General features: G+C 35.2%; 1 protein-coding gene across 2 annotated transcripts in view; it reads left to right on the top strand.

Moving 5' to 3' along the window:
- RERG (RAS-like, estrogen-regulated, growth inhibitor) overlaps positions 1–7,774 on the top strand; it is a 106,106-nt gene extending 98,332 nt beyond the window's left edge. For both annotated transcript variants that reach the window (XM_012732787.1, XM_004693249.2), the window contains 2 exons: positions 4,213–4,286; positions 6,079–7,774. In XM_012732787.1, coding sequence (XP_012588241.1) covers positions 4,213–4,286; positions 6,079–6,486 — 482 coding nt within the window. In that variant the 3' untranslated portion in view covers positions 6,487–7,774. The remainder of the gene's footprint in view (positions 1–4,212; positions 4,287–6,078) is intronic.
- Positions 7,775–12,861: the final 5,087 nt, after the last annotated feature.

Here is a 12,861-nt window from a genome sequence, read left to right on the forward strand (position 1 = left end):
TAAATTCATCACACCGCTCTCTTCTAGCACCCAAGCATTTGCATGTGAAGCCTTTATAGTACTTGGCTTCAGTTTTCCTGCACCCGCTGTTCTGACATCATGCTCTCCTCTTTCCCATAGGTGTATAATCCAACAGGTTTGACACTTAGTAGGGAATCATCCTACATTCCAAGGCCTGGTCTTCTAGGGTGGCAATCTCAGTGCCATCATATACCACCTGTATGGTGTGTGCCAAGTTATCTGATATCTCCATGTCTCTGTTGCCTTAGGCATTATGGAGCTAGTAATATAAACTACAGGAGATACATGAAAGGATTAATGAGTTTACATGAATAAAACATTTAAAATAATTCACATTCTAGTGGTAAGCCGCATGTGCTATTAGAGATAAAGCATTTCTTCTGTATGTGCATATATTTTAAATTTATTGTACTATAAGTAAATTTTATTGGGCTATATTTAGATCCATTTCTAGTCTTTAAAACTGAATATGGTATCTTTATAATCCATTCTTATTGCTATATGTTTTTATTTTTCTGCACAGTATACCTTAGTATACATATACTGGATTTATTCACCAGTGATACAATTAATTTGCCTATAACCCAAAACACTGCTAGTTCCTCTGTTAAAACGCATTCTTTAAAATCATATATATACTGGATTTATTATATACTGGATTTATTCACCAGTGATACAATTAATTTGCCTATAACCCAAAACACTGCTAGTTCCTCTGTTAAAACGCATTCTTTAAAATCAGTGGTTCTCAAACTTTAGTAAACATGCTCTGCTGTGCTGGTTAGAACACAGATCACTTGCACCCCTAGTAGGTCTGGTGGAACCTGAGAATTTGCATTTCTAAGAAGTATCTTGGTGATGATGAGGCTGGTCCAAGCACCACACTCTGAGAATCATTACTAAATGTGTTTAGACATTTTTTTTCTGAGGCTTATCCCCCAGAGGACTGATGGATCTTAGAGCACATACACATTTAATTCCATTGATGGCCCTCCAAAAGTCTACTCCATTTACATTCTTTTTGAAGATTATAGGAATGCCCTCGTATAGTCTTGTCAGGCATCATATTAGCTAGCTTTTTCATTTTTGTCAGTCTGATGACCATAAAATAATCTCACAAACTCCTCTCAGTTAGTCATCATTGTATAAATTATTGGGATCCCCTTCCATCAATTCCCTTTTTACTTATATTCCCGACCTATAGTTGCCCTGTTTCCACGTCTTTTTTATTATGTAAAAAAATCCTTTATAGCAAAGATGCTAATCAATTTTTGTGTTATGATGTTGCAAGTTTCAGCTTATTCTGCACCACACAAAAATACTTAAATGTTCATGTAATCAATCCATTAATGAATTTACATCACTTTTTTTGTTTAAAGTTTTATAATTTCTTACTTTTCATTTAAATTTGTTTCATATTTAGTAACAATCCCAATTATCACTTCTATTTAGTGGTTCTCATGCTAACACCATCTACTGAACAATCCATCCTTCATCCATTGGTTGGCAAGTTTCCTATTAATTCAAGTCTTTTTATGTTGTTAAACTTTTATGAATTGTTTATAAATGCTCATGGAAAGTTTTAAATTTTTTCTCTTAAAGAGTTTTATCCATTCCTTGTTATTTCCAAGAGAGAGCTACATTTCACTGCTATTGGAAGTGGTTTCTGGTTTGTATTATATTCTCTAGGTGACTCTTAAGTAGTAGAGGAAAAAATGATAATAATTCTGTATTGACCTTAAATTCTATAACCTTGATGAACTCTTCTCCCCTATTCTTATATTTCTAACTTATTTTTTGCTATCTTATTGTATTGTCTAGGGCTTATAATCCATGGTGTCTCACTTATAGTATATTTTCCTTGATTATGAATTTAAAGGTAATGTGTCCAAACTTTTCCCATTTTTTGTTGTATGCTATAGTTTCAACATACAGCTGTTATCATGTTAAGATATCCTTCCTATCCTTAGTTTTTAAACATTTTTAAAATCTTAAGCAATTTATTATAAACATAATTTTCCCACGTACAGAAGTTATCATGTGATTTTCTCTTTTAGCCCTTTAATGTGTTAAAAATAAACTGACAAATTTTAAGTGCTCTGCATTCTTGAAATTGGCTACTTGATCCTGATATATTATTGGATTCAACTGGGTAATATTTTATTCAGAATTTTAGAATCTATAATCAAGAATAAAACAGATCTACAATTGTTCTTCTCTTACTACTCTCGTAATACTTATTGGAGTCAGCATAATGCTCAATAAAAGAACTGGACTGCATCCCTTAGCCTAGTTTTTAGAACAACTTGCTTAATGCTTAGTTGAAATCTCTTATGACGTCAATTGGATGTAATTGCTTTTAATGATTAGGAAAGATCTACAATTAGTATTTAATTTATTAAATAGAGTTAAGTGTTCATTTTAACTATACCAATGTGCAAATTTTTTTCCTCCCAGAGTTGGTCCTGGTTTGGAAATCCATTGATATATAAGTTCACAATACATTTTATTTTAATGCATTAAGATGTGTAGTTATTGTTTTATGACAATTTTGTTTGACTGTACCATCCCTCTTAATTTGATAGTCACTATTAACAGACTTTTACCTCTCTCTCCCTTTTAGTAAAAAATATTTTCAAGCATCTTGCTTTGGCTTTGTTAACCTTGTCTAGTTTTTTCTCTTCTTTTTCTATCCTCTATTCTTCTTGGATTTATTTTGTTTGTCCTCTCATTTATTGAGTTAATGTTTAGCTCACTTTTCTATTCTTCCTTTTTATAATTTATCTTCTAGAATACATAATTAGCTCACTCAACCAACTCTGATCTCCTGCCCCGCCTTCACTCTGACATGTCAGTAGCACCTAGAATTGTAATCTGATTGCTTCTAATGTAGTTATATCTCATTGTTTCACTCCATTGGGGTCTTTAATTCAGTTTTGTTGGTGAGAAGTCCATTGCCAATCTGAGTCCTGACCTTTTCTCTAGATCATTTCAAATTTTCCACATTGCCAGTAATAGCTCTAAAGTGTGCTATAATGAGACTTTAGATATGGAACTTTTCCCCTCAGGTATTCTGTTAGTCCCTTGACCTGAAACTTTTCATATCTCCCACCCTGAGAAATTCTCAGCCACTACTACCTCAAATGTTTTCACCTGTCTATGTATTTTATTATCTCTTCGAGGCTCACTTTATGTAAGACATAATAAAATGTCTATTTCTAGTATCCATATATCTTATAACTTACTTTTACATTTTCCTTCTTATCCTTTGCAATACTTTCTGGGATAGTTTTCACTGTGACCTTCATCAGCTCTTCAATCATTTGTTGATATCTTTACGTCAACTGCTTGAGTTTTCCTATAATGCAGCATGAGCTGATATTGAATCTAAGCTCTAGTTTCTATTTCATGTGGTGAGGGGCACACTCAGAGTTATCCAGCATTCTTGCAACTTCTCACCCTAGTAGAGGCATGGAAGGAAGAGAGGCTTTCTATGTCTGAAGAGGGAAAGTGGACAAGAGAATTCTACATTGTTCCATCTACCCTCAATGTTACCCAATACCCAACTCTCTCCTGCTTTTTCCTTTTCAACCCCCCAAATACTGGAATCCAACCACACTCTACTGTTCCAGGGGTTTCTAAAGGCTTTACATGGTCATGTCATTCCCCCCCTCCCCATAGGTAGCTATTCCTCTTCTTCTAGGTCTACCACATTTCTGGTATAGAGGTCTGGTATAGAGGTCAACAGCTCTTGATTTCTATGTCAACTTGTAAGAAGAGGAATTAATTAACAGTGATTTCCAGAAACTGAGTTTTTAGGATTATCAAGGAAGAATGCATTCTGCAGAAAAAAATATTTCTTATTTGAGGATGTGAAGGCTTAATTTTAGAAGGAATAGAATATCAGGGAGCTGGCCTCATGGGGGAACAAAATATACAAAGAGGCAAAGAAACTACCTGTGAAAATATGTAGCTCCAACATTGGAACTCTTACAATCCAGGAGCTTGAAGAGTACGGAGGTAGAAAATTCCTTTGTTTTCATCCTCTCCTTTCTGATGTGCATTCCTTTTATGCTATAAGACATAATTCTGTGACTAATTTCTAGTTTTTAGTATCAAATTAAGCTGTGCACTTATTTACCTTTTTCCCCTCTTCTTCTTCTTCTTTTTTTTTTTTGCTCATTCCCTCAGAATCAACCTACCGACACCAAGCAAACATTGATGATGAAGTTGTTACCATGGAGATACTAGACACTGCTGGCCAGGTAAATAAAGAATTCAATTAACATATTTTCAGATTCAAATAAAAATGAGATGTATATAATGTGAATAAACCTAAGATAATTTCCTATAACTAGCTAGTGATAAATAGACATTTCTTAATTATCTATTTATTTTCATATATTAGTGTATTCACAACTGCCTCTGCATATTGCTTTATTAATTACCCAAAACTTAAAGGAAATTTTGGAAATATGTCATAACATGGAATTAACTAAAGTAGAATTCCTACCTATATTTTGTAGGCTAGAAAGATGTTAGTAGATTTTCATGATTAAATGTGTTTGGAAATGTTCTGTACAGATATCTTTAAGAAAGACATTCTCAAAGTCTTTAATGTGCTATATATAAGGTGAGATTAACTACATATTACATTTAGACTTATATGACCTGAGATCATTTTGTAGAACATTTCAGAAGTGTCTCCTCTAATCTTCTTTCTAGACCTTACCACATCCTATTAAAAATTTGAACAAAATCATTGAACAATACCAACAACTAGTTTTAAAGTAGTGGTTACCAAGGGAAGGCGATGAGGTGGAGGAATAAACAGAAGGACTCAACAGGATAATAGTGTAAAATAAGTAGACCTTTGTTTGTTGGATGTGGTGTGGTATATGGTATATACACTGATCAAAGTGTGAAGTTATAGTCCTGAAGCTGATATGTATTATAAACCAATGGTATGTATACACACACACATACACACACACATATATATATGCCATATATATGTACTGTATACTTTTATATGTGTGTGTATATATATATGTACACATAAATATAAAGTATATATACATGTATATATACTTTATTTTTTAAAAATGAAACATGTAAGTTTGATTAGAGTTCAGTCATTTCTAAAATTACAAAAGGATTCAAAAAGAGGAAAGAAGGCATTAAGAATCTCCAAGAAGCTTTACCAGTGATTACATTCCCAGTAATATTTGAATTGAATTATCTAACCCAAGAAATATTCTTGAAAGTAATCACAAGCTTTTCCTCCTTACTATATATGCTCTCATCCTCTGACCCACCAGTGCTCTATGCTTCTAAGATAAGAGGCAGCAGGGTTGTACATGCCTGCAGAAGTCATTTGAGTCAGTACAAGCAATACATTTTCAAATCACTCATGTAACCTCCCGGGGAAAGAGTGAGAACCTCTTCAACTGAATTTCTATCATCATTGAAACTGCACTCGTTTGGGAGTGTTGGCATGGAAAAACAGAGAAAGGCAAAACCTCCTTTGAGTTTCTATCCCAATTTCACTGCTCTTCTTGTTCACTGATCTTTTGTTTTACCCTGGTACCTACTTGTCTATCATCTCAAGAAAAAGCAGATTAAATAAAAAAGCAAACCATTTCTCTAAACTGTGCCTCTAATTCTGATCTCTAAAGAGTGGGATTATGGCCACTTGTTCAGTGCATATTTGCCAATTCTTTCTAGTGAGGAAAGCCTTTGACACAATGTTCTCAAGTAAGTAATGTGTAGTTTCACAACTGAAGATTTAAATATATGGCAAGAAACAACTGGAAACAAAATAAAAACCTGAGCAGTTATAATTAATTTACTTCCCTGAAAGAGCTTGCTATGTGGAAGTGGTGCTTCCATTCCAAACTCACAAAGAAGGCCAGGTTGGCCAGGCAGATTACCCAATCTAAGGAGCATATCGCTATCGAATAGAACAGTGAGTGAGGTATTACTGCTAACATTAGTAGCATCTCTATAACTCGATGACTTCTAGGTCTGCTGACTGCAGTCTGTCCTTGCCAACAGGAAGACACCATACAGAGAGAAGGACACATGCGATGGGGGGAAGGTTTTGTGCTGGTCTATGACATTACTGACCGAGGGAGTTTTGAGGAAGTTCTACCACTTAAGAACATCCTAGATGAGATCAAAAAGCCCAAGAATGTGACTCTCATCTTGGTTGGAAATAAAGCTGACTTGGACCACTCCAGACAGGTTAGTACAGAAGAAGGGGAGAAGCTGGCCTCAGAGTTGGCATGTGCTTTTTATGAGTGTTCTGCCTGCACTGGAGAAGGGAACATCACAGAGATATTCTATGAGCTCTGCCGGGAAGTGCGTCGGAGGAGGATGGTCCAGGGCAAGACAAGGCGACGCAGCTCCACCACACATGTCAAGCAAGCCATTAACAAGATGCTCACCAAAATCAGTAGTTAGGCAGCTCAGTGCTGGGGGAGACCCTGCTAAGATGGGTCAGGTTATTGGAAACACTCGCTTGTCCTCCCACTTTGCTCTCCCCCCCACAAAAGAAAAACCCCACTCCTTGTCCTCTAGAAAATATCTCTGCTTCCCATTATCCCCTGCTTCCCACATGTTGAAAAGACATAGAGTGTATTATGCAATGTCAATGCTGCCAATTTCTCCCATTCCGGCTTGAATATGCTTTAATCAATTTAAAGTTGTAATTGCCAGAGATTCTGAAATGGCTGGGTTCATATTAAGCTATTATTAGGCACCTTCACGTTGCTTCAATAGAGTGAAGTCTTTTCAAAGGCATTTTTGAATCCCATTCCTTGCCAAACTACATATGATCTTCTTCAAAGTATAAGATAATGGAAAATAAAACACACACACACACACAGGAGGGTCGCTGAGCTAGTGGAGCAGGGAATAAAGCTCTATAAGGCTCCTATTTGAAGCAAGGATTTTCTGAATTATCTTAAATCATTGAGTTTTTCTTTAACCTTTATTTTGTTCTTAAATTCAAACATGTTCTCACAAGGTTTCCTATGGTAATAGAACATTCCATTTCAATTTGCATTGGTTCTCTTGATGATGTATTGATCTTTACACTGTCATTCTTCTTAGGCTCAAGCAAGATTTAATTATAATAGAGGTAGCAGAGCTCATCAATCCCAATAGGAATTTCTCAGCAAGCCTGGGGTGACGTGAAGACATTAAGAATGCTTTCACCAAATCCTATTTTACTGAATGTTAATAGGAGACTTAGAATTAGAAATTCGCAAGTCATTTCTCTCTCTGCTTAACAACCTAGAAGACAAACAGTCCCCAAAACAGGAAAACAAAGAACAAAGCTTAATGACCCACTCACTGTGGAGCCAAGGCTTTGTTATATGCCAAGCACAGTAAGACAAACTTAGACTCTAACTCATTAAGTTGACCACAGGTCCTTTTTTAATGTTCTGCATAGACTAATTCACTTAAGCAAATTCAGAAAAGAGTGGGTGATTTAACTTCACTGTACCTGAATAACTATGTATGAAGCAGATTCTTATATTGTCAAAGAACAGTCTAACTGATAAAACCCTGCGATTCTTTTTTTCCCTATTATGCCCCCCACATATCAAGATTTAGGCACTTTATTTTAGAAGAAAATATATATCTTTTACATATGTGTGTATTTATAAATGATAGATATATGTATAAAAATTTGTAAGAGTTGGATGCTTTAATTCACCAATGCATTTGAACAACTTGGTGTAGTTATTTTACGTGAATATAATAAAAATAATAATTTTCACATTCTGGCAGTCTTTGTTTTAATAGCACAAAAATTTTGTCATTTATGAGAGACTTGAAATACAATCAATTGCAGAATTAATGAGTCAATAAATGTGATATAAAAATAAGCTCCTTAATCGTATTTTAGGTATTTAACCTATTATCTTATCAAATCTTCACAATGATCCAATCAAGAGAGATTAAGTAATATGATCCCAATTATAGCGATGAAGATATTGAGCCACACAGATAAACAAGTTTGCTTTTGAACAATATTTAGTGAGAACAGCCAGGATTTGAACTTAGAGTGTAAGTACCCCCAGAGCCATACCATGATTACTGACATATATTAGCAGACTAAGATGTGGTTCTGTTCTTGAGCTAGGGGGATGAATACACAGGAAGCAGAGTGGTAAATCACCTTCATTTATACAGTCATTTATTCATTAACAAACATGTTATATATGTTAGACTTATAGCTTGCCACAAGTTAGTCCACTTGATAGTGCACATGTGCTGAACCTTGAAAAGTATACACAAGTTTCTGGTTAAAAGAAATAACATGAAAGGTTATGGAGAGTGCAGTAATTCAAAGCAGCTAGAAAGTCATATATATCATCCTTCAAGTAAATAAAAAAAAAAGAAAGAAAGAAAAGATAACAGAGAGAAGGAACTGAAAGAAAGAAAAAGATCAAAGGGTATGGAAGAAAAATCTCAAAAATTCATTAAACTGGAAGTTTAGGTAACTATCTAGTAAAGGATCACATAGATAAATTTAACAGTGATTTATTTTCAAAATGTCTATTTTGACCAGAGGGGAAGGGAAAGAAAGGTAAAGTTATATTCCAATGTTGCTATTTTCTAGGACCACAGTCTCTTTCATTCTCTCAGCTCAGCTAATTCCTGTCAAGAGCAATGTCTTAAGGGGACAATGTGAAGTGCCTGACTAAAGTGCTATCTGAGGTCGAACACTAAGAAAGTGAAATTCACAGTCACCAACAGCAGCAACCTCCCTGGACACATGCATACAAATCCAGACCTGTTAAGCATCATAGAAATACTGGCAGAGTCCTATGCGCTGATTACAGAAATGAATATGAGATTGCACAAATATAATAAACTAAGTATTTCTCTCATGCCCAGGCTTCTCCAAAAATAACGTTATAAACAAGCTCAGTTTTTTAAGCAGTACTTCACTGATGTAAATGTATTTGTTCTTAATAATAATGACGACATGTCACCATATCTACCACTACCAACACTTGCTGTTTGCAGTTGCTTTGCTTTGCTTCTAAGATTCAAGAGTTTCCCTTTAACTATTGGATCTGTACTCACATGCCTCCCAGCATAGAAGGAAGGAACTCAAAAATCCCGCTTTGGGTTGCAATGTGATTTTACAATCTCCTACTAGGCTCCCAAAGTTCCCATGTTGGTACTTTTATACAAGGGTGAATGCTAAATTATGGTTACTGAAGGGGGAATTTGTATAAGAGACATTCCACTTGGTTATCTTATAATATCACTTCTTAATAAATTAAGCTATATTTGTTTGAAGGCTGAGTTTCATTGTCATTCATGACAATGAAGAAACATACATATTGCTTCAGTAGGGGTAGAGGTTTCTGGTTTTTCAGTGTTAAAGTGTTTTATTCATCTGGCCATGATGGAGTAACAGGTACCAGATTCACCCTGTTGTATTAAATTAGATACAATCAGATAAAATATATGAAATACAGTTTTCAGACACTAAGCAACAAGAAGTACAGGGGACATAAGGCAATGCATAGGATCTAAAAAGGACATTGTGTTAGTTGAGTCTAAACAACTGCTAAATACCTGACCTAAGAAAATTTAAAAGCTCAGTTTTCAAACTGAGCTCAGGTAATTTGTACCCTAGAAAAATACTCAACACATTATACAAACGTATACAACAAAACTCTGCAACCAGCAAGATAAAAATTGAAATGTCTGGTATCTGATCTAAAATTGTCTGAGCATCATGCATGTTAAGAAACAGAAAACTATATTCCACAAATAGAATAAAAAGTAATCAATAGAAACACATCAAGCAATGACAGATGATACCATTAACAAACAAAAAACTGAAGATAGTATTATAAATATTCCCCATATGCTCCAGAGGCAAAGATAGTCATGAACATTATGAGAACAGACATGAAAGCCACAAAAGAGACCAAATGTAACTTCTAGAGATGGAAGTTTTTATGTGAAATAAGAAAAAGAGTAAGATTAACATCTGATTAGAGTATAAAGAAATGGCCAGTGAACTTGATGACAGAGCATTGTAAGTGATTAAAATGAAATAAAAAGAGGGGAAAAGATGAAAAAATGAATAGTCAACAACCTTTGAGACAAAAATCAAACAACCTAATATATATGTATGTATGTATACATATATGTGTGTGTGTGAATATAAATTATATGTATATGAATTTCCAGTAATAATAAAAGAGAGGAGTGGAGTCACAGAAAAAAAAATTTGAACCAATAATAACTGGAATGCTCTCAAATTATAAGCCTGCAGCATCAACACAACAGAGACCTCATGAAATAAAAAGCTGATGAAAAAAACCCCATGGTACATCAAAATCAAAGTTCTGAAAAGTAACAATCGAGTGAGTAAAATTAACCAAGGCTATAGGAGGTGGAAACACATAGCAGAAGAAAGATATGAATGATAAAATATAACTGTATTACTTGAATGTGGGCAGTGATGAGCTAAATTTGTATATTGTAAATCTTTGATCAGCCATTAAAAATATAAAGGAGAGGCCCTCCCTGGTGGCGCAGCGGGGTAAAGCACAGCACTAAGAAGCTTAAGCCACTTCCGCATGAGTTCGATTCCTGCCTGCCCCGGAGGAGATCCACATGGCACGGCAGACCTCTCCTGACCCGCCCGCTGCTCCCCTTAGATCATCTGCCTGCTCTGTGCCCCACTCTGTCCCTGGTGAATTCTCTCACCCTCCGCATCTCTGGCTTGTACCCCAATTCTGTATGAATAAAATAAATAAATCTTTTATATATATATATATAAAGGAGATAGACCTAATAATTCTCTAGTGCATATGAAATTAAATTAGAAGAACTGATTCAAAAGGCAGAAAAAGAGGAAATAAGGAATATAAAATAAATGCAATAAACAGAAAATAAAGAGCAGGATGGTAGCTTTAATCTTAATCATATTTGTAAATATATCTATTGTAAATGGTATAAACACTAAATACAAAACAATTTTTTGGAGTGAATAAAGCAAAGGCCACCTATGGGCAATCTATCAGAAATCCATATTAACAATAGATATTATAAGTTAAAAATAGTCTTACTGGGCCCTCCCTGGTGGCGCAGCGGGTTAAAGCACAGCACTAAGAAGCCAAAGCCACTTCCGCATGAGTTCAATTCCCGCCTGCCCCGGAGGTGACCACATGGTGTGGCAGACTTCTCCTGACCCGCCCGCTGCTCCCCTCAGCAGTGTACTTCGTAGATCTGCCTGTTCTGCTCCCCACTCTGTCCCTGGTGAATCCTCTCACCCTCCGCATCTCTGGCCTGTACCCCAGTTCTGTATGAATGAATAAATAAATCTTTAAAAAAAAAAAATAGTCTTACTGGCCCTCCCCGGTGGCGCAGCGGGTTAAAGCACAGCACTGAGAATCTAAAGCCGCTTCCGCATGAGTTCAATTCCCGCCTGCCCCGGAGGTGACCACATGGTGTGGCAGACTTCTCCTGACCCGCCCGCTGCTCCCCTCAGCAGTGTACTTCGTAGATCTGCCTGTTCTGCTCCCCACTCTGTCCCTGGTGAAGCCTCTCACCCTCCGCATCTCTGGCTTGTACCGCAGCTCTGTATGAATAAATAAATATAAATCTTAAAAAAAAAAAAAAAGTAGTCTTACTACTGACCTATAAACCACATAAACAATAATCAAAGAAGTTGCAAGTAGCATGAATATCACACAAGGAAATTTTCAGAGGAAGAAAATGAACAAGAATAAAGAGACAACCTTTCATTAAAGTAAAGGCAGCGATTCAAGAAGAGAGAACATTTCTGTGTATGCACCTAATAAAATTTCAATATACAAAAAAAATTGTAAAAGTGAAAGGAGAAATATATCACTTCATCTCTCAATAACTGATAAACAAAAAAAATCAGTAAGGAAGATGTAAACAATATTATCAGTTAACTTGACCTAATTGATATTTACATAAAACTACACTGACAAAGGCAAAATATACATTCTTTTCAAGTATACACAGAACACTACAGCAGGTTGGGCCATAATATAAGTCAGTAATTTTAAAACAATTTACATTATGCAGAATGTTCTCTAACTTTACCAAAATTAAAGTACAGTTACCAATACAAAGATAACTGGGAAAAAGCCCAATATCTGCAAATTAGACAAGACTCTTCCAAATAACCCATATAATCCAAAGACCAAAGAAAAAATTAAATAACAAGTTAGAAAATGTTCTGAACAGAATAAAAATAGAAACATAACACATCACAATTTGTGGGATACAACCAAAGCAATACTTAAAGAAAAATTGTACTTATTTCTTAAATTAGAGAAGAAAATAAGTCCAAAATTAACATATCATTCTGATAACATTAATCTGATAACAAAACCAGAAAAATCACCTTACAAGAAAAGGAAACTACAAACCAATATCTTTCATGAACACAGAAACAAAACCCTTACCCAAGGTTTATAACTCAAAATCACACATATAAACATATACATGGTAGCCAATTTATACCAGCAACAAAAAAGAAAACTTCAGACCAATCTCCCAAATGAACACCGATGCAAAAATCCTCAACAAAATCTTAGCTAACAGAATCCAACAATGCATTAAAAGAATAATACACCACAATCAAGTGGGCTTTATCCCAGGAGCACAAGGATGGTTCAACATCAGAAAATCAATTAATGTAATCCATCACATCAACCGACAGAAGAATAGAAACCACATAATCATATCAATAGATGCGGAGAAGGCTTTTGACAAAGTTCAACACCATAGGATCTAAAAAGGACATTGTGTTAGTTGAGT

This window comes from Condylura cristata, unplaced genomic scaffold, assembly GCF_000260355.1.
Source record: "Condylura cristata isolate star-nosed mole 26May11 unplaced genomic scaffold, ConCri1.0 scaffold00036, whole genome shotgun sequence".
Taxonomy (NCBI): Eukaryota; Metazoa; Chordata; class Mammalia; order Eulipotyphla; family Talpidae; genus Condylura; species Condylura cristata.